Source organism: Callionymus lyra, chromosome 17 (genome assembly GCF_982586985.1).
Source record: "Callionymus lyra chromosome 17, fCalLyr1.hap1.1, whole genome shotgun sequence".
Lineage (NCBI taxonomy): Eukaryota > Metazoa > Chordata > Actinopteri > Syngnathiformes > Callionymidae > Callionymus > Callionymus lyra.
In genome coordinates this window covers 18086719-18105563 of record NC_141834.1, presented here as the reverse complement: position 1 = coordinate 18105563, position 18845 = coordinate 18086719, and the positions used below count along the sequence as shown (strand labels likewise).

The following is an 18845-nucleotide window of genomic DNA, read 5'->3' as shown; positions in this document are numbered from 1 at the left end:
TTTTATCCCGCAAAAATATTGTAAAAAAAAAAAAAATCTCAATCCACTGCCATTATATTTACTATTTTAAAACAAAAATAATTTCTACCATATGCTTTCATTTAATCTAATTCTAAACATATAATTTAGTTTCTAACTATATGCCATAAAAAATGTTCAACACCACAAATTAATCTTAATATTTAATTAATTACGCATCATTCTGTAGTTACGTTGAATTACGAAGTTGCCACTAGAGGTCGCTTTTATTTACGTTACGATTCCTGCTCATATATTTTCTTCATTCTAAAGCAAACTGAGGAAGTTTAAATCAATCATTTCCTCTTTTTAGATTCCAAGTGATGGATGATGAAGCTGTGACCTTTTTTGAGATTCACACACACATGCTGTAGACGTGTGTGTGTGTGTGTGTGTGTGAGTGTGTGTTTCTACTCTATCATCATTTAGAACCAGAGTCTCTGCAGACTCTTTGTCAAGGTGAGACTCAATTTGAGTCGACAGCGACGTGTTTTCTATTTTTTCTCCTGGTGTGATAGATGTAGAGCGACTGGAGTGAAGGCTCTTAGTTCTTCCCTGCAGAGGAGCCTCCAGATCTTTAGACTCGCTGCTGAGGAACATTTGCATCTCCAGGAGTAAATGAAGTGTGAATGCTGAGTCTCTAAACTGTAATACTTCAAAGTATTGAATTAGTATCCAAGTAAAAATATGTGGAGTTGAAATGATGGCATGAAGGAAAATAACTGATGTGAAAATGTTGAAACAAACTGAAAAAGGTTGCATAGAATACAAATAAAATAAGAAAAGAAAGAAGAATACAAAGTATGAGGAGAAAGAAAAAGAAGTAGAATTTGTAGTAGAAGTAATAGTAGAATTGGAACAACAATTATTTGTAAAAGTTTAAGTAGAATAAGTAGTTAAAGTATAAGTAGAATTAATACTAGAATAAATAGTAAAAGTAGAATTAATAGTACAATTAGTAGTAAAAGTCCAAGTAGAATTAATACTATAATGAATAGTACTATTAGTAGAATTAGTAGTATAACTAGTAGTAGAATTAGTTGTAGAAGTAGTAGTATAATTAATACTAAAATTAGTTGTAAAAGTACAAGTAGAATTAATACTAGAATTAGTAGTAAAAGTAGAATTAATAGTATAATTGTATTAAAAGTAATAGTAGAATTAATACTAGAATGAATAATATTATTAGTATAATTAGAAGTATAAGTAGTAGTAGAGTTGGTAGTATAAGTATAAGTAGTAGTATAATTAGTTGTAGAAGTAGTAGTAGAATTAGTAGGAAAAATACATGTATAAGTAGTAGTAGAATTATTATTATAATTAGTAGTAGAATTAAAAATAGAAGTAGAATTAGTAGTATAAGTATTGGTAGAATTAGTAGTAGTAGAATTATTAGTATAAGTAGTAGTAGAATTAAAAATAGAAGTAGAATTAGTAGTATAAGTATTGGTAGAATTAGTAGTAAAAGTATAAGTAGTAGTAGAATTATTAGTAGAGGTAGAAGTAGAATTACTAGTAGTAGTATATGAATCTCAATGCACATTGTTTTACTCTTGGTCATAACAGAAGTGAAATACTTGTGTAATTAATAATAAATCACTCTAATAAGATATAAACACACCTCAGCTGGAGAAGAAAATAAAAAAACACCTAAAGAGTAGAAATATTGAATTATACTGCGTTAAATAAATCACATAAGACTTTAGGTTAAATCATTTTGTTTCTGGTGTTTGTTGAACAACTTGTTAAAACATTTTCTCGCTCTGGTCATAGATTAGTTGAATGATTGTAGAAGTCGTTCCTGTTCGTCCAATAATGTGGTTGATTTACAACATGAGTGAATGTTGTTGATGCTTCGTCCTCCATCTTAGATTCACCTTTATGTTGTTTTCTCACCAAACCAGCTCAGAAACAATGGTCACCATCAGTCACAGAGTCGTGAGTCTCTGGACGTTTAAATGCTGAGAGTTATAGGTTTGAACTGTTTGTGTTTTCAGGAGCTTCACTGTTTTCATCCATTTTTATTATTTTAATCCTCCTTAAGTCCATCTTTAGTCAAGTCTATCTCTAACTTGACCAACTAGAGATGAAGACGTACTTATTAACTTTCTTACTTATTTACTTACTGACTTATTAACTTACTTACTTATCTACTTACTTACTTATTTACTTACTAACTTATTTACTTATTTACTTACTAACTTATTTATTTACTAACTTATTTACTTAATTATTTACTTACTAACTTATTTACTTACTAACTTATTTAATTACTTACTTATTTACTTACTAACTTATTTACTTATTTACTTACTAACTTATTTACTTACTAACTTATTTACTTACTAACTTATTTAATTACTTACTTATTTACTTACTAACTTATTTACTTATCTACTTACTTACTTATTTATTTACTAACTTATTTACTTACTTATTTACTTACTAACTTATTTACTTACTAACTTATTTAATTACTTACTTATTTACTTACTAACTTATTTACTTACTAACTTATTTAATTACTTACTTATTTACTTACTAACTTATTTACTTACTAAATGATTAACTTACTAACTTATTTACTTACTTACTTATTTACTTACTAACTTATTTACTTACTAACTTATTTACTTACTTACTTATTTACTTACTAACTTATTTACTTACTAACTTATTTACTTACTTACTTATTTACTTACTAACTTATTTACTTACTAACTTATTTACTTACTTACTTATTTACTTACTAACTTATTTACTTACTAACTTATTTACTTACTAACTTATTTAATTACTTATTTACTTACTTACTTACTAAATTATTTACTTACTAACTTATTTACTTACTTACTTACTTACTTACTTATTTACTTACTAATTTATTTACTTACTTACTTATTTACTTACTAACTTATTTACTTACTTACTTATTTACTTACTAACTTATTTAATTAATTACTTATTTACTTACTAACTTATTTACTTACTAACTTATTTAATTAATTACTTATTTACTTACTAACTTATTTAATTAATTACTTATTTACTTACTAACTTATTTACTTACTTACTAAATTATTTACTTACTAACTTATTTACTTACTTACTTATTTACTTACTTACTTATTTAATTACTAACTTATTTACTTACTTATTCGCTTACTAACTTATTTACTTTCTTATTTACTTACTAACTTATTTAATTACTTACTTATTTACTTACTAACTTATTTACTTACTTACTTACTAAATTATTTACTTACTAACTTATTTACTTACTAACTTATTTACTTATTTACTTACTTACTTACCAACTTATTTACTTACTAACTTATTTACTTACTTACTTATTTATTTACTTACTAACTTATTTACTTACTTACTTATTTACTTACTTACTTATTTACTTACTTACTTATTTACTTACTAACTTATTTACTTACTTACTTACTAAATTATTTACTTACTAACTTATTTACTTACTAACTTATTTAATTATTTACTTACTTACTTACCAACTTATTTACTTACTAACTTATTTACTTACTAACTTATTTACTTACTTACTTATTTATTTACTTACTAACTTATTTACTTACTTACTTATTTACTTACTAACTTATTAACTTACTTACTTCCTCCTGAAACTGTAACAGTTGCGTTATGCTAAGCTAGCTGAGTTAGCACAAAATGGCCGACAGCTCGTAGCCTCTCGAGGTCAGAGCGACATTTTATTTGTTTTATTTTCAAACAGGAAAACTCAGGACGTATAGAAGGAAAAACAAATCCTCCATAAATTAACAAAATAAAAGTAAATAATTATGAGATAAAAAGTAAAATTGTGTGTCTGAGTTCAAGTCATTTGTGTGTCTGCGTTCACGTCATTTGTGTGTCTGCGTTCACGTCATTTGTGTGTCTGCGTTCACGTCATTTGTGTGTCTGCGTTCACGTCATTTGTGTGTGTGCGTTCACGTCATTTGTGTGTCTGCGTTCACGTCATTTGTGTGTCTGCGTTCACGTCATTTGTGTGTCTGCGTTCACGTCATTTGTGTGTCTGCGCTCACGTCATTTGTGTGTGTGCGTTCACGTCATTTGTGTGTCTGCGTTCACGTCATTTGTGTGTCTGCGTTCACGTCATTTGTGTGTCTGCGTTCACGTCATTTGTGTGTGTGCGTTCACGTCATTTGTGTGTGTGCGTTCACATAATTTGTGTGTCTGCGTTCACATAATTTGTGTGTCTGCGTTCACATAATTTGTGTGTCTGCGTTCACGTCATTTGTGTGTGTGCGTTCACATCATTTGTGTGTCTGCGTTCACGTCATTTGTGTGTCTGCGTTCACGTCATTTGTGTGTGTGCGTTCACATCATTTGTGTGTCTGCGTTCACGTCATTTGTGTGTCTGCGTTCACATCAGTTGTGTGTCTGCGTTCACGTCATTTGTGTGTCTGCGTTCACGTCATTTGTGTGTCTGCGTTCACGTCATTTGTGTGTCTGCGTTCACGTCATTTGTGTGTCTGCGTTCACGTCATTTGTGTGTCTGCGTTCACATCAGTTGTGTGTCTGCGTTCACGTCATTTGTGTGTGCGTTCACATCATTTGTGTGTCTGCGTTCACGTCATTTGTGTGTGCGTTCACATCATTTGTGTGTCTGCGTTCACATCAGTTGTGTGTCTGCGTTCACGTCATTTGTGTGTCTGCGTTCACGTCATTTGTGTGTGTGCGTTCACATCAGTTGTGTGTCTGCGTTCACGTCATTTGTGTGTGCGTTCACATCATTTGTGTGTCTGCGTTCACATCAGTTGTGTGTCTGCGTTCACATCATTTGTGTGTCTGCGTTCACGTCATTTGTGTGTGCGTTCACATCATTTGTGTGTCTGCGTTCACGTCATTTGTGTGTCTGCGTTCACATCAGTTGTGTGTCTGCGTTCACATCAGTTGTGTGTCTGCGTTCACATCAGTTGTGTGTCTGCTTTCACATCAGTTGTGTGTCTTCATTCACATCAGTTGTGTGTCTGCGTTCACATCATTTGTGTGTCTGCGTTCACGTCATTTGTGTGTGCGTTCACATCATTTGTGTGTCTGCGTTCACGTCATTTGTGTGTCTGCGTTCACATCAGTTGTGTGTCTGCGTTCACATCAGTTGTGTGTCTGCGTTCACATCAGTTGTGTGTCTGCTTTCACATCAGTTGTGTGTCTTCATTCACATCAGTTGTGTGTCTGCGTTCACATCATTTGTGTGTCTGCGTTCACATCAGTTGTGTGTCTGCGTTCACATTAATTGTGTGTCTGCGTTCACATCAGTTGTGTGTCTGCGTTCACATCATTTGTGTGTCTGCATTCACATCAGTTGTGTGTCTGCATTCACATCAGTTGTGTGTCTGCATTCACATCATTTGTGTGTCTGCGTTCACTTCATTTGTGTGTCTGCGTTCACATCATTTGTGTGTCTGCATTCACTTAATTTGTGTGTCTAAATTCACATCATTTGTGTGTCTAAATTCACATCATTTGTGTGTCTGCATTCACATCAGTTGTGTGTCTGCATTCACATCATTTGTGTGTCTGCGTTCACTTCATTTGCGGTGTAAATTCACATCATTTGTGTGTCTGCGTTCACATCAGTTGTGTGTCTGCGTTCACATCATTTGTGTGTCTGCGTTCACATCAGTTGTGTGTCTGCGTTCACATCAGTTGTGTGTCTGCGTTCACATCAGTTGTGTGTCTGCATTCACGTCATTTGTGTGTCTGCGTTCACATCAGTTGTGTGTCTGCGTTCACATCAGTTGTGTGTCTGCGTTCACATCAGTTGTGTGTCTGCGTTCACATCAGTTGTGTGTCTGCGTTCACATCAGTTGTGTGTCTGCGTTCACGTCATTTGTGTGTGCGTTCACATCATTTGTGTGTCTGCGTTCACGTCATTTGTGTGTGCGTTCACATCATTTGTGTGTCTGCGTTCACATCAGTTGTGTGTCTGCGTTCACGTCATTTGTGTGTCTGCGTTCACGTCATTTGTGTGTGTGCGTTCACATCAGTTGTGTGTCTGCGTTCACGTCATTTGTGTGTGCGTTCACATCATTTGTGTGTCTGCGTTCACATCAGTTGTGTGTCTGCGTTCACATCATTTGTGTGTCTGCGTTCACGTCATTTGTGTGTGCGTTCACATCATTTGTGTGTCTGCGTTCACGTCATTTGTGTGTCTGCGTTCACATCAGTTGTGTGTCTGCGTTCACATCAGTTGTGTGTCTGCGTTCACATCAGTTGTGTGTCTGCTTTCACATCAGTTGTGTGTCTTCATTCACATCAGTTGTGTGTCTGCGTTCACATCATTTGTGTGTCTGCGTTCACGTCATTTGTGTGTGCGTTCACATCATTTGTGTGTCTGCGTTCACGTCATTTGTGTGTCTGCGTTCACATCAGTTGTGTGTCTGCGTTCACATCAGTTGTGTGTCTGCGTTCACATCAGTTGTGTGTCTGCTTTCACATCAGTTGTGTGTCTTCATTCACATCAGTTGTGTGTCTGCGTTCACATCATTTGTGTGTCTGCGTTCACATCAGTTGTGTGTCTGCGTTCACATTAATTGTGTGTCTGCGTTCACATCAGTTGTGTGTCTGCGTTCACATCATTTGTGTGTCTGCATTCACATCAGTTGTGTGTCTGCATTCACATCAGTTGTGTGTCTGCATTCACATCATTTGTGTGTCTGCGTTCACTTCATTTGTGTGTCTGCGTTCACATCATTTGTGTGTCTGCATTCACTTAATTTGTGTGTCTAAATTCACATCATTTGTGTGTCTAAATTCACATCATTTGTGTGTCTGCATTCACATCAGTTGTGTGTCTGCATTCACATCATTTGTGTGTCTGCGTTCACTTCATTTGCGGTGTAAATTCACATCATTTGTGTGTCTGCGTTCACATCAGTTGTGTGTCTGCGTTCACATCATTTGTGTGTCTGCGTTCACATCAGTTGTGTGTCTGCGTTCACATCAGTTGTGTGTCTGCGTTCACATCAGTTGTGTGTCTGCATTCACGTCATTTGTGTGTCTGCGTTCACATCAGTTGTGTGTCTGCGTTCACATCAGTTGTGTGTCTGCGTTCACATCAGTTGTGTGTCTGCGTTCACATCAGTTGTGTGTCTGCGTTCACATCAGTTGTGTGTCTGCGTTCACATCATTTGTGTGTCTGCGTTCACATCAGTTGTGTGTCTGCGTTCGCATCAGTTGTGTGTCTGCGTTCACATCAGTTGTGTGTCTGCGTTCACTTCATTTGTGTGTCTAAATTCACATCATTTGTGTGTGTGCGTTCACATCATTTGTGTGTCTGCGTTCACATCAGTTGTGTGTCTGCGTTCACGTCATTTGTGTGTCTGCGTTCACGTCATTTGTGTGTGTGCGTTCACATCAGTTGTGTGTCTGCGTTCACGTCATTTGTGTGTGCGTTCACATCATTTGTGTGTCTGCGTTCACATCAGTTGTGTGTCTGCGTTCACGTCATTTGTGTGTCTGCGTTCACGTCATTTGTGTGTGCGTTCACATCATTTGTGTGTCTGCGTTCACGTCATTTGTGTGTCTGCGTTCACATCAGTTGTGTGTCTGCGTTCACATCAGTTGTGTGTCTGCGTTCACATCAGTTGTGTGTCTGCTTTCACATCAGTTGTGTGTCTTCATTCACATCAGTTGTGTGTCTGCGTTCACATCATTTGTGTGTCTGCGTTCACATCAGTTGTGTGTCTGCGTTCACATTAATTGTGTGTCTGCGTTCACATCAGTTGTGTGTCTGCGTTCACATCATTTGTGTGTCTGCATTCACATCAGTTGTGTGTCTGCATTCACATCAGTTGTGTGTCTGCATTCACATCATTTGTGTGTCTGCGTTCACTTCATTTGTGTGTCTGCGTTCACATCATTTGTGTGTCTGCATTCACTTAATTTGTGTGTCTAAATTCACATCATTTGTGTGTCTAAATTCACATCATTTGTGTGTCTGCATTCACATCAGTTGTGTGTCTGCATTCACATCATTTGTGTGTCTGCGTTCACTTCATTTGCGGTGTAAATTCACATCATTTGTGTGTCTGCGTTCACATCAGTTGTGTGTCTGCGTTCACATCATTTGTGTGTCTGCGTTCACATCAGTTGTGTGTCTGCGTTCACATCAGTTGTGTGTCTGCGTTCACATCAGTTGTGTGTCTGCATTCACGTCATTTGTGTGTCTGCGTTCACATCAGTTGTGTGTCTGCGTTCACATCAGTTGTGTGTCTGCGTTCACATCAGTTGTGTGTCTGCGTTCACATCAGTTGTGTGTCTGCGTTCACATCAGTTGTGTGTCCGCGTTCACATCATTTGTGTGTCTGCGTTCACATCAGTTGTGTGTCTGCGTTCGCATCAGTTGTGTGTCTGCGTTCACATCAGTTGTGTGTCTGCGTTCACTTCATTTGTGTGTCTAAATTCACATCATTTGTGTGTCTGCATTCACATCAGTTGTGTGTCTGCATTCACATCAGTTGTGTGTCTGCATTCACATCATTTGTGTGTCTGCGTTCACTTCATTTGTGTGTCTAAATTCACATCATTTGTGTGTCTAAATTCACATCATTTGTGTGTCTAAATTCACATCAGTTGTGTGTCTAAATTCACATCAGTTGTGTGTCTAAATTCACATCAGTTGTGTGTCTAAATTCACATCAGTTGTGTGTCTAAATTCACATCAGTTGTGTGTCTGCGTTCACGTCAGTTGTGTGTCTGCGTTCACATCAGTTGTGTGTCTGCGTTCACATCAGTTGTGTGTCTAAATTCACATCATTTGTGTGTCTAAATTCACATCAGTTGTGTGTCTAAATTCACATCAGTTGTGTGTCTAAATTCACATCAGTTGTGTGTCTGCGTTCACATCATTTGTGTGTCTGCGTTCACATCAGTTGTGTGTGTGCGTTCACATCAGTTGTGTGTCTGCGTTCACATCAGTTGTGTGTCTGCGTTCACATCAGTTGTGTGTGTGCGTTCACATCAGTTGTGTGTGTGCATCATGATGGACTCACAACACTGGGTTCACCCTCAGGACTCCACACTGATCTATTTCACGAGTCATTCTCCTTCGCACCATAAAAGCAGCTCCGAGATAAAAGACTCTGTTTCACCTCAGACTTCACGGTGAAGATAAAACGTTCTTTAATGTTCCTGCAGAACAAAACTGTCGTAGTTTAAAACTCTTATGTAAAACTATTGTATCGATGCTGATATTTGTATCTAACGAAGCTTTAACTTTAATTCTTTGACTCGTGGTGTCAAACTTCAAAGTCACAAAGGTCCTATAAGAGTGAATATAAGTATTAAGTGAATTGTTGTGGTTTTATTATTGGATGCTAAAGCTAGCATAAACATCTGTGTGAAAAAAAGATGAAATATAATCAGCTGTTTCTTATTTTATCTTAAACACAAGTGTGTTTACTTATTCTACTCCCACCTACACAGTTCACAATCTCTTTTGGTTTCACATTGAGAACCATGGACTTAGAGTTGCTGAAGCCAAGTTCAAACTTTTGGTACCAACGGAATAAAAAGTGTGAATTATAATTTAAAGTTTATTTTTAAATACATAAGGCAACATTTTACGAAAGGAATGAATTAGTAGTAGACGTAGAAGTAGTAGTAGAATTAGTAGTAGAATTGGTAGCAGAATTAGTAGTAGAATTAGTAGTAGAAGTAGAATTATTGGTAGAAGAAGAATTAGAAGTATAAGTAGTAGTAGAATTAGTAGTAGAATTATTAGTAGACATTGAAGTAGTAGTATAATTAGTGGTAGAAGTCGTAGTAGAATTAGTAGTAGAAGTAGAATTAGAAGTATAAGTAGTAGTAGAATTAGTAGTAGAATTATTAGTAGACATTGAAGTAGTAGTAGAATTAGTGGTAGAAGTAGTAGTAGAAGTAGTAGTAGAAGTAGAATTAGAAGTATAAGTAGTAGTAGAATTAGTAGTAGAATTATTAGTAGACATTGAAGTAGTAGTAGAATTAGTGGTAGAAGTCGTAGTATAATTAGTAGTAGAAACAGAAGTAGTTGTAGACGTAGTAGTAGAATTAGTAGCAGAAGTATAAGTAGTAGTAAAATTAGTAGTAAAAGTACAATTAGTAGTAAAAGTAGAAGTATAATTATTAGTAGAATTGAAGTAGAAGTAGTAATAGAATTATTAGTAGAAGTAGAAGTAGTAGTAGTATGAGAACTAGAAGTAGTAGTAAAAGTAGTAGTAGAATTAGAAGTAGAAGTAGTAGTAGTATTAGAACTAGAAGTAGTAGTAAAAGTAGTAGTAGAATTAGAAGTAGTAAAAGTAGTAGTAGAATTATTAGTAGACATTGAAGTAGTAGTAGAATTAGTGGTAGAAGTCGTAGTAGAATTAGTAGTAGAAACAGAAGTAGTTGTAGACGTAGTAGTAGAATTAGTAGCAGAAGTATAAGTAGTAGTAAAATTAGTAGTAGAAGTACAATTACTAGTAAAAGTAGAAGTAGAATTATTAGTAGAATTGAAGTAGAAGTAGTAATAGAATTATTAGTAGAAGTAGAAGTAGTAGTAGTATGAGAACTAGAAGTAGTAGTAAAAGTAGTAGTAGAATTAGAAGTAGAAGTAGTAGTAGTATTAGAACTAGAAGTAGTAGTAAAAGTAGTAGTAGAATTAGAAGTAGTAAAAGTAGTAGTAGAATTATTAGTAGACATTGAAGTAGTAGTAGAATTAGTGGTAGAAGTCGTAGTAGAATTAGTAGTAGAAACAGAAGTAGTTGTAGACGTAGTAGTAGAATTAGTAGCAGAAGTATAAGTAGTAGTAAAATTAGTAGTAGAAGTACAATTACTAGTAAAAGTAGAAGTAGAATTATTAGTAGAATTGAAGTAGAAGTAGTAATAGAATTATTAGTAGAAGTAAAAGTAGTAGTAGTATTAGAACTAGAAGTAGTAGTAAAAGTAGTAGTAGAATTATTAGTAGTAAAAGTAGTAGTAGAATTATTAGTAGTAAAAGTAGTAGTAGAATTATTAGTAGTAAAAGTAGTAGTAGAATTATTAGTAGTAAAAGTAGTAGTAGTATTATTAGTAGAAGTAGAAGTAGTAGTAACAGCAAGTTTCTCCGTCAACTGTCACAAATGTTGATCATCAGCAACACAAGACATTAATAATAATTCTCTCTCACTTGATGATTTGAAGTCAAAGAGTCGACGCTGAGAAACTCAGAGCGAGTCGTTCACGTCTCATATCTTCCTCTGGACTGAACACATTCATTCTATTCTTCAGTCGTCGGATCCAGACGCTGCTTTATTTGTGTGTTCAGTGAACCGAGGATCCATTAGCGCCGCAGACGGAACCAAGACCTCGTTCACCTGAAGCATTTTTCTCTTCATTTAATCATCACTTTATCCTCCCTCATGATTGACAGCTGAGCTCCAGAGTTATTGTCGACTCACCGTTGAGACCAGAGCCATCGAATCTTATAAAGCTTGTAAATGATTCAAACAAAAAAACATTTTCAATCAAAAAAGTTGATTCAAAACGTTTATTTAATTGAAAAGTGTTTTTAAAAATAAATAGAATTTACTTCAAACTAAAGCCGTTACAATAAAAAAAAAAGTTGCTTCAATATATAAAAAGTTAATTTAATAAAAACGTTTATTTAATCACATTTTCTTTTAGATGAAATAAAAGTTACTTCCATTTAAAATAAATTTGCTTCAATAAAATACTAAATTCAAGTCCAAAAATTACAATTCAATTCAAAAAAAGTTAATGAACAAAAACGTTTTCAATTAATAAATAGCATAAATAATAATAAAAATAATAATAATAATAATAATAAAAAGTAGTTAGTAGTTAGTTAAAGAAAGATTATTAATCCCAAAAAAGTACCTTCAATAAAAAGTTGATTTAAACCAAAAATATTTTTAATCAAAAAGTAGTTGCTTCAATCAAAAACAAAGTAGTATTAACAAAAATAATAAATTATACTTCAATAATAAAAAAGGTTCCCTTGTTTAAAGAATATTATCAATTAAAAAAAAGGTTATTTAATGAAACAAAAACAAAAAAACGTAATCATCGAAAAATGTGTCTTCAAAAAATTGGAAAAAATGTCTTTATGTTAGAAAAATCTTTTTTTTTAATTGAAGAAAACCCATTTTAATTTATTTTAAATAAATAAAACCATCTCAATAGAATCTGACTTAAAAGCAACTTCAGGCTTTTTGTAACTTTTTTCCGTCTTCGTCCTCGAGTCGATCCGACTCTGAACAATCTTTGCAGAAACTCTCTGGTTCTCCACGAACATCAAAGAACATCTTTAATGTCTTTTCCTGCGTCAATCAATCTGGTCCTGGATCAGTGGAAACACAAGCCAATCATTTCATCTGGTTTCTCCAAATCCTGCTGTGATCCGATCAAAACAAACACATCGGACGTTCGTCTGCTGATTAGTTTTATCTTATCGATTGTTTTGGTCTGAGCGTCGACGATAAGAAACGACTGACGCAGGAATAACGACGCGTCATTAAAATATATTATCGTCGGCAATGAAGATGAAGAGTCTCTGCTTCTTCTGGACGTTCTAACCCTTGTGTCTCCTTGTGGACCTCCAGGCTGGCCGGGTACGTGGAGGCTCTGGCGTCCAGACTGGGGATGCAGATCCCGGACCTGAGCCCCAAACAGGCCGACATGTGGCAGACCAGGGTCAGCTCTCACTCGGTGAGTACGTAGTATGAGTCCGGACTGCGTGACAAGATGTTTTAGGGATTTGCTTCTAAGGTTGGATCCGATGAAATCAACTGGAGACATAGTTTTTAAACAAGTATTATTCTCATCATATCTGTTGACCTAAAGTTCCTGTAGATTTATGCTCAGTCAGCAAATCTGTTGTGTAGTAGAGTTCAGCAGAATTGTCAAGTCAACGAGCTCAAGTACACATTTGTAGGGTCTTGGTTGGCTGGGCGGCAAAGCATGATGTCACCGTTACCGAGAGAGTTTTGTCGAGAGCCTCACGTGCATTTTTGAGTTTGTCAGTTCAAATACATGTTGTTAATTTATAAAGTGAAAAAAGGTTGTGGATTTTGTTTTAAGATCGTAACCACTCGAAATAACGGGGGAACCCATGTAACCCAAAATAATCAGAATACGATATATATAGTGATATATCGTGATAGTGTAGTAACAAGGATATATGTGTAGTATTGTCCAGTACTTGACCCTAGTGTTGTAGTATTTACTGACCACATGACTCTTGACGAAGTCGTAACTACTTTCATTTGTTTTCAAACCAAAATATATCCAAACATCAGCTTTAAAAACTGCTGGAGTCACTGTATCCTCTCGTCCTCAGTCATTGCCGAATTAACAGACGACATGAATCTTGACGAAGTCGTAACTGCGTTCATTTGTTTTCAAACCAAAATATGTCCAAACATCAGCTTTAAAAGCTGCTGGAGTCACTGTATCCTCTCGTCCTCAGTCATTGCAGAATTAACAGACGACATGAATCTTGATGAAGTTGTAACTTTTTTCATTTGTTTTCAAACCAAAATATGTCAAAACATCAGCTTTAAAAACTGCTGGACTCACTGTATCCTCTTGTCCTCAGTCAGTATATATGAAGCAAGACCAGTTTAATGAAGATTATTTTTTTTAACTCGACTCAAACGAGTGTGTTGACATGTCAAGAGTCACGGACAAATGTTACTTGAGAGAAAATACGATATTTTTTTTTAAATAAAACGCCTTTCAGACAGAAATATAAATACTTTTTTTCTGGTGCAGACTGATACTGGGCTGGAGGCCATTTGAGTTACATTTTCAGCTAAAAAAAACTATTTTTATTCAAAGAGAGAATAAAAAAATATATAGAAAAGTAAAGTGTTTTCTAAAGGATGAAGATTCATTTCCAGGCTAATGTAGGAAACGATCTCATTAATTCAACGTATTTTTATCCCTTTTCATCTATGAAAATTCCGACTGAATATTTGACTTTGAGTTAAAAGACCTAAACGGCGATGCGTTCAAAGACAGTGGGGGATAATGAAGTGAGTGTGACGGGGGTTCAGGAAGAGACAGATTTGAAGAGCGACGGAGGTGAGGAACTCGCGGAGAAGAAACTCTTTGTTTATAAACATCATTATTTCTCTCGTCGTTCAGGGGAAAGCCATCGGCGTCGGCATCGGCTGCATCCTCGGCATGTTCCCTCTTCTGTTCTTCAAGGACGACGACGAGAAGAAGAAGAAAGACGCGAAGAAGAAGGAGAAGACGGAGTCCATGGAGAGCGACAAAAACTGATCCCCCTCCTGGTTCGAAGGACTCCCTCTAGTGGCGAGGAGAGGGATCTCAAGATGATGGCGAAGCACAGAAGAGAGTCTCTCGAGGATGAACTTGATCCGTCAGACTTGCTGCTACTTCAACCTCTTTTATCTCCTGCCTCTGGAGGTTGTCGGTGCAAAAACCCGAGTTTAAAAAAATTAATAATTCTATGTTTGAAGGCGTGGATTTCAGCTCCCGCGGCGGTTCGGTTCGCATGACGCACCTCCAGTGTTGGATCTTTAATTTACAACGAGCACGTTTTACCGTCTTAAAAAAAAAAAAAAAATGGCCGCTATCGCTATAGCAACCAGCCTCTCTTTTGTGACTCGGGCAAGTCACGTGATCAAGTGTGATTCATTTAAAAAAAAAAGGAAATTATGGGAGATTTTAAACGTAATATCCATCAATTTATTATTATTTCTGTAGCTTCACGAATTCTCCCTCTTTTGTCTTTGTTTTTTTTTCCCGGCGTCGTGCTACCAACTCTAAAGCTGCAGTAGCGACTCACAAGAACTGCCTCGTATATAGAAGTACATAATAAACGAGAAGGAAAATATAATATTATCTAACGTTACTGCGATGTTTTAAACTTGACGACTCTCTACTGCCCTCTGCTGGCGTGAAGAGCCGCTGATCTGAAGCACGCGAGAGTCTTAACACTTCCTGTTTTTGACACTTTTATGTATTTATTTGCGTTTTCCACGTGTTTTCATGAAGATTTTTAACATTCCTTTCATCCCAAATATTTGTTGATTTGAAGTTATCTTAAGCTCCTGAACAAGTAAAGATGTATAAAAAGAGTATAAATGTGGATGTAGTTTTGGTTTTTAGAGGCGATGCTTGACTTCCCAGCATGCACTGCTAATAAAAACCCTTATGGCACCTTTTTTTTCCTGGTTATTCTTCCACCAAGTGTGAGCACAAGTTTTTGATATTGTGTTTGTTTTAACACACCTTTTGAAAAAAAAACGTGTTTTCTGCTGATTATCATTAGTTATTATAGCGACATCTAGCGGTGTCGTTGCAGGTGTTTGAAGCGCAGAACAAGGAACAGATGGAGAGCAAAAAAAATGGCAGGTAATTAAACAACTGAAAATATAAACTTAAATTTGAGGTATTAATACTAGTATCTTATTTATGAGATAATAAAGAAAATAAATTGATCTAATTTCCCTTTTGAAGATCAGTAAAAATGACATTTTCACACATTATTCACCGTTTTTAATACACTTATTAGAAAAAAAAAACATGTTATACAGTTTCACAAGCTTTTATGTCGAATTTTAAAAAGATTTATGAATGTATTCGCTAAAATATTCAATATTTTCTCTAACAGTCAAAGCCAACTTAAGTTAATCTTTCTACACAATAGAAGTTGATAAACTTGCCTATAGTAAGTAAGTAAGTGATTTTTTATTTATATAGCGCTTTTCCAGACCAGGGTCACAAAGCGCTTAAACAATCAAAACAATAGTCAATAAAGTATATACTTTAAATATCAAGATAAAACTGATAACACAACAGGAGTTCCATAATCAAAGGAAAAGCCTGAACAAATAAAAAGGTCTTAAGATGTTTCTTGAAGGAGTCAGTAGATCATCAAACACAGAGTTTCAAAGCTTAGGAGCAACAGTCTGGAAGGATTTCTCTCCTCTGGTCCTGAACCGTGTTCAGGAACCATCAGTAGATTCTGATCCACAGACCTCAGAGCCCGAGCTGGGGTGTAAGTCTGAATCAGATCACTGATGGAAGGTCTGACCATGAATAGATCTGAAAGTAAGAACCAGAATTTTAAAGTTGATTCTGAAAGAAACTGGCAGCCAGTGAAGAGTTTTAAGGATCGGAGAAATGTGAGTTCTTCTACTAGAGCGGCTCAGAATTCTCACTGCAGAGTTTTGTATGAACTGCAGGCGAGACAAATCCTTCTTGTTAAGACATGAAAAACTGTTGCAGTAGTCCAGGTGAGAAGACACAAATGCATGGATTACAAGATTATTATTATTTATCTTTATTCAAATGTGTGTATTCAGTGTTAAAAAATGAGATTTTAAGGGTTTAAAGTCACTCACGGTGGAGTCGATGCATCACAAAATGTCGTGTTGAATTCATTCTTTCCCTCTGGTTGTCATTAGTCGCTGGAACGTATCCATCCTGAGCTCAGAGGGATTGAACCGACGACCCTCAGGACACTCGTGCTGTTACTTTGAGATGTTCTCGAGGGGAACGATGGTCGCTTAGTCTGTGTTGAGAATCGAACTCATGGCTGCTCGTATCTCTTTCAAAGCAAGAAAAATAATGTTTATTTTAAATGTGATGCGTCAAACTAGGAAATATTATACAATGAAACCCCAATAAAAAAGTACAGAATTATATTTTTGAGCAAAAAATGTTATATAATATTGTATTAGGTTAAACTGAAGGGATTTAATTATATTATCTAAAAAGTCAAAAACTAATTAACATTGAATTATTAAATGAGAAAGAAAAGCTACAAAGACTACTTTTATAACCTAGTTTCAATATATTGTAGGATTTTTAAAGAATTTGCTTTCTTTTTTAAACACAATAAAAAAAAAAAAACAGGTAAATTCGTTATTACCGAGGCGGGACTCGAACCCAGAACTTCTGGTTCTAACCACGAGTGACGTCTAGTGAGGTTTGGAGGCAGATTAGATAGAACTTTATTACAATGGATCACAGATCACAGTTCACGTCTTGAAAAAATCGAGAGAGAAGACGTTTTAATTCATAGAAACACGAACAAAAATGTCATCATAGTTAGAGTCGTTTTTTCCCAGACATTTATTTCACTTTTCTTCCCTGCTACCGTAATGTTCGGTCATTAAGCGCACCCCAAATTTAGCGTCTGATGACTTGACTGTGATCGCGGAAGCGTCAAAAAAGTTTTACTCCAGAACAAAACCGTCAAACAAAATCTGTTTATCTACTTCAGAACAAGGTTAATAGTTTGTACTGACAGATGATGGTGATTGACGTCACTGAATGTTTAGAGTCAATGTTGATTACAACGCTGCCTTCTAGTGGCTGTCGTGTGAATTGCAAGGCGATGAAGAAGTCTCAGTTTTTGCAGGTTTTTTGGCTTATTGTCTCACAATAAGCAAGACTTGTATTTGGTGAATCCATGTGATCCACATGTAAATGTAATTTCACACACAGAATTTCAAGTTTTACAAGTCTATTTTTTTGTTTTTGTAAATTAAAATGATACATTTACAAATACAAATGTTTTTAAAATACAGAAATACAAGTTACAAATATGAATTTTACATTTGTGGATATCACAACACATGTGCAACATTGAATATGTGCAGATCACCCTCAGTACAGTTACATATAAATATGAGACAAAAATAGCTCCGTAGAACCTTCACCATGTGTTTTTGTCTTGTCCTCACAAGATCTCTTTTGTGTTCGTTAAAAAATATATTTTTTCTTCTCCGATCCCTCGTCTGCCTTCAGTCCAGACTTTACAGAAGAACTTCATCAATACTTCTTTCACGGAGGAGAAAGTTCATGTTTCTTCAGCGATGGTTGTTGTTGTTGTTGATGTGAGGTCAGGAGGTCAAAGATAGTGTCCCTGTGCTGTGTTTGAGAGGAAAGAATACTGATGATGTACACATGGAAGTACATGGATCTAGAATTATACACTTTTCAATTTAATTTATCGTAATTACAGAGCGTTTGAAAGTCAGTTGCTAAACTCAAAATCACCCTTTTTACTTAAACAGGGATTTTCTTCATGACAGAGTTAAGTAAGTAAGTAAGTAAGTAATGTTTATAGAGCACTTTTCCAGACCAGGGTCACAAAGCGCTTAAACAATCAAAACAATATTCAATAAAATATATACTTAAAAGATCAAGACACCACGTCAAACACAGGATCAGAGAAATGTGAGTTCTTCTACTAGAGCAGGTCAGAATTCTTGCTATGATACCTATTACGATACAGTGTCAATGATATATAGTGATACTGTAGTAATAAGTATGTATTTGTAGTATAGTCGAGTTCTTGACTCTGGTGTTGCAGAATTAACAGATCACATGACTCCTGACGAAGTCGTAACTGCTTTCATTTGTTTTCAAACCAAAATATGTCGAAACATCAGCTTTAAAAGCTGCTGGAGTCACTGTATCCTCTTGTCCTCAGTCATGGCTGGGATTTTATTGTTCCTTTAGCTGCGGAGGACGTGATGACTGCTGCCATCTAGTGTCGGGAAGTTTAATTGCAACACAAAAATGAACAAACACTGTGAACTTGTTAATTGTAAATACGTAAAAAAAAACATTAATTGTATTTTGTACACACTTTAAAAATATATAAACCATAAAATAACTGTGATAAAAATTACATTTTGATATCAAAGCATTAAATATATATATAAATTAATAACGATTCAGTTCTGTTGAATATCTAAATGTTATCGTGAACAAAGCAATATTGTTATTAAGAGTTTTCATAATTTTTTACACACCCTTATAAATACTAGTTAGTT

The 18845-nt window shown here is 35.2% G+C and overlaps 1 protein-coding gene across 1 annotated transcript in view; it reads left to right on the top strand.

Annotated features, from left to right (window-relative positions):
* The window catches only part of LOC148062833 (transmembrane protein 65-like), a 47045-nt gene extending 31832 nt beyond the window's left edge, over positions 1-15213 (top strand). The window contains exons 7-8 of the mRNA XM_087779031.1: positions 12627-12732; positions 14173-15213. Of these exons, the coding sequence (XP_087635157.1) occupies positions 12627-12732; positions 14173-14310 (244 nt within the window). The 3' untranslated portion in view covers positions 14311-15213. The remainder of the gene's footprint in view (positions 1-12626; positions 12733-14172) is intronic.
* Positions 15214-18845: the final 3632 nt, after the last annotated feature.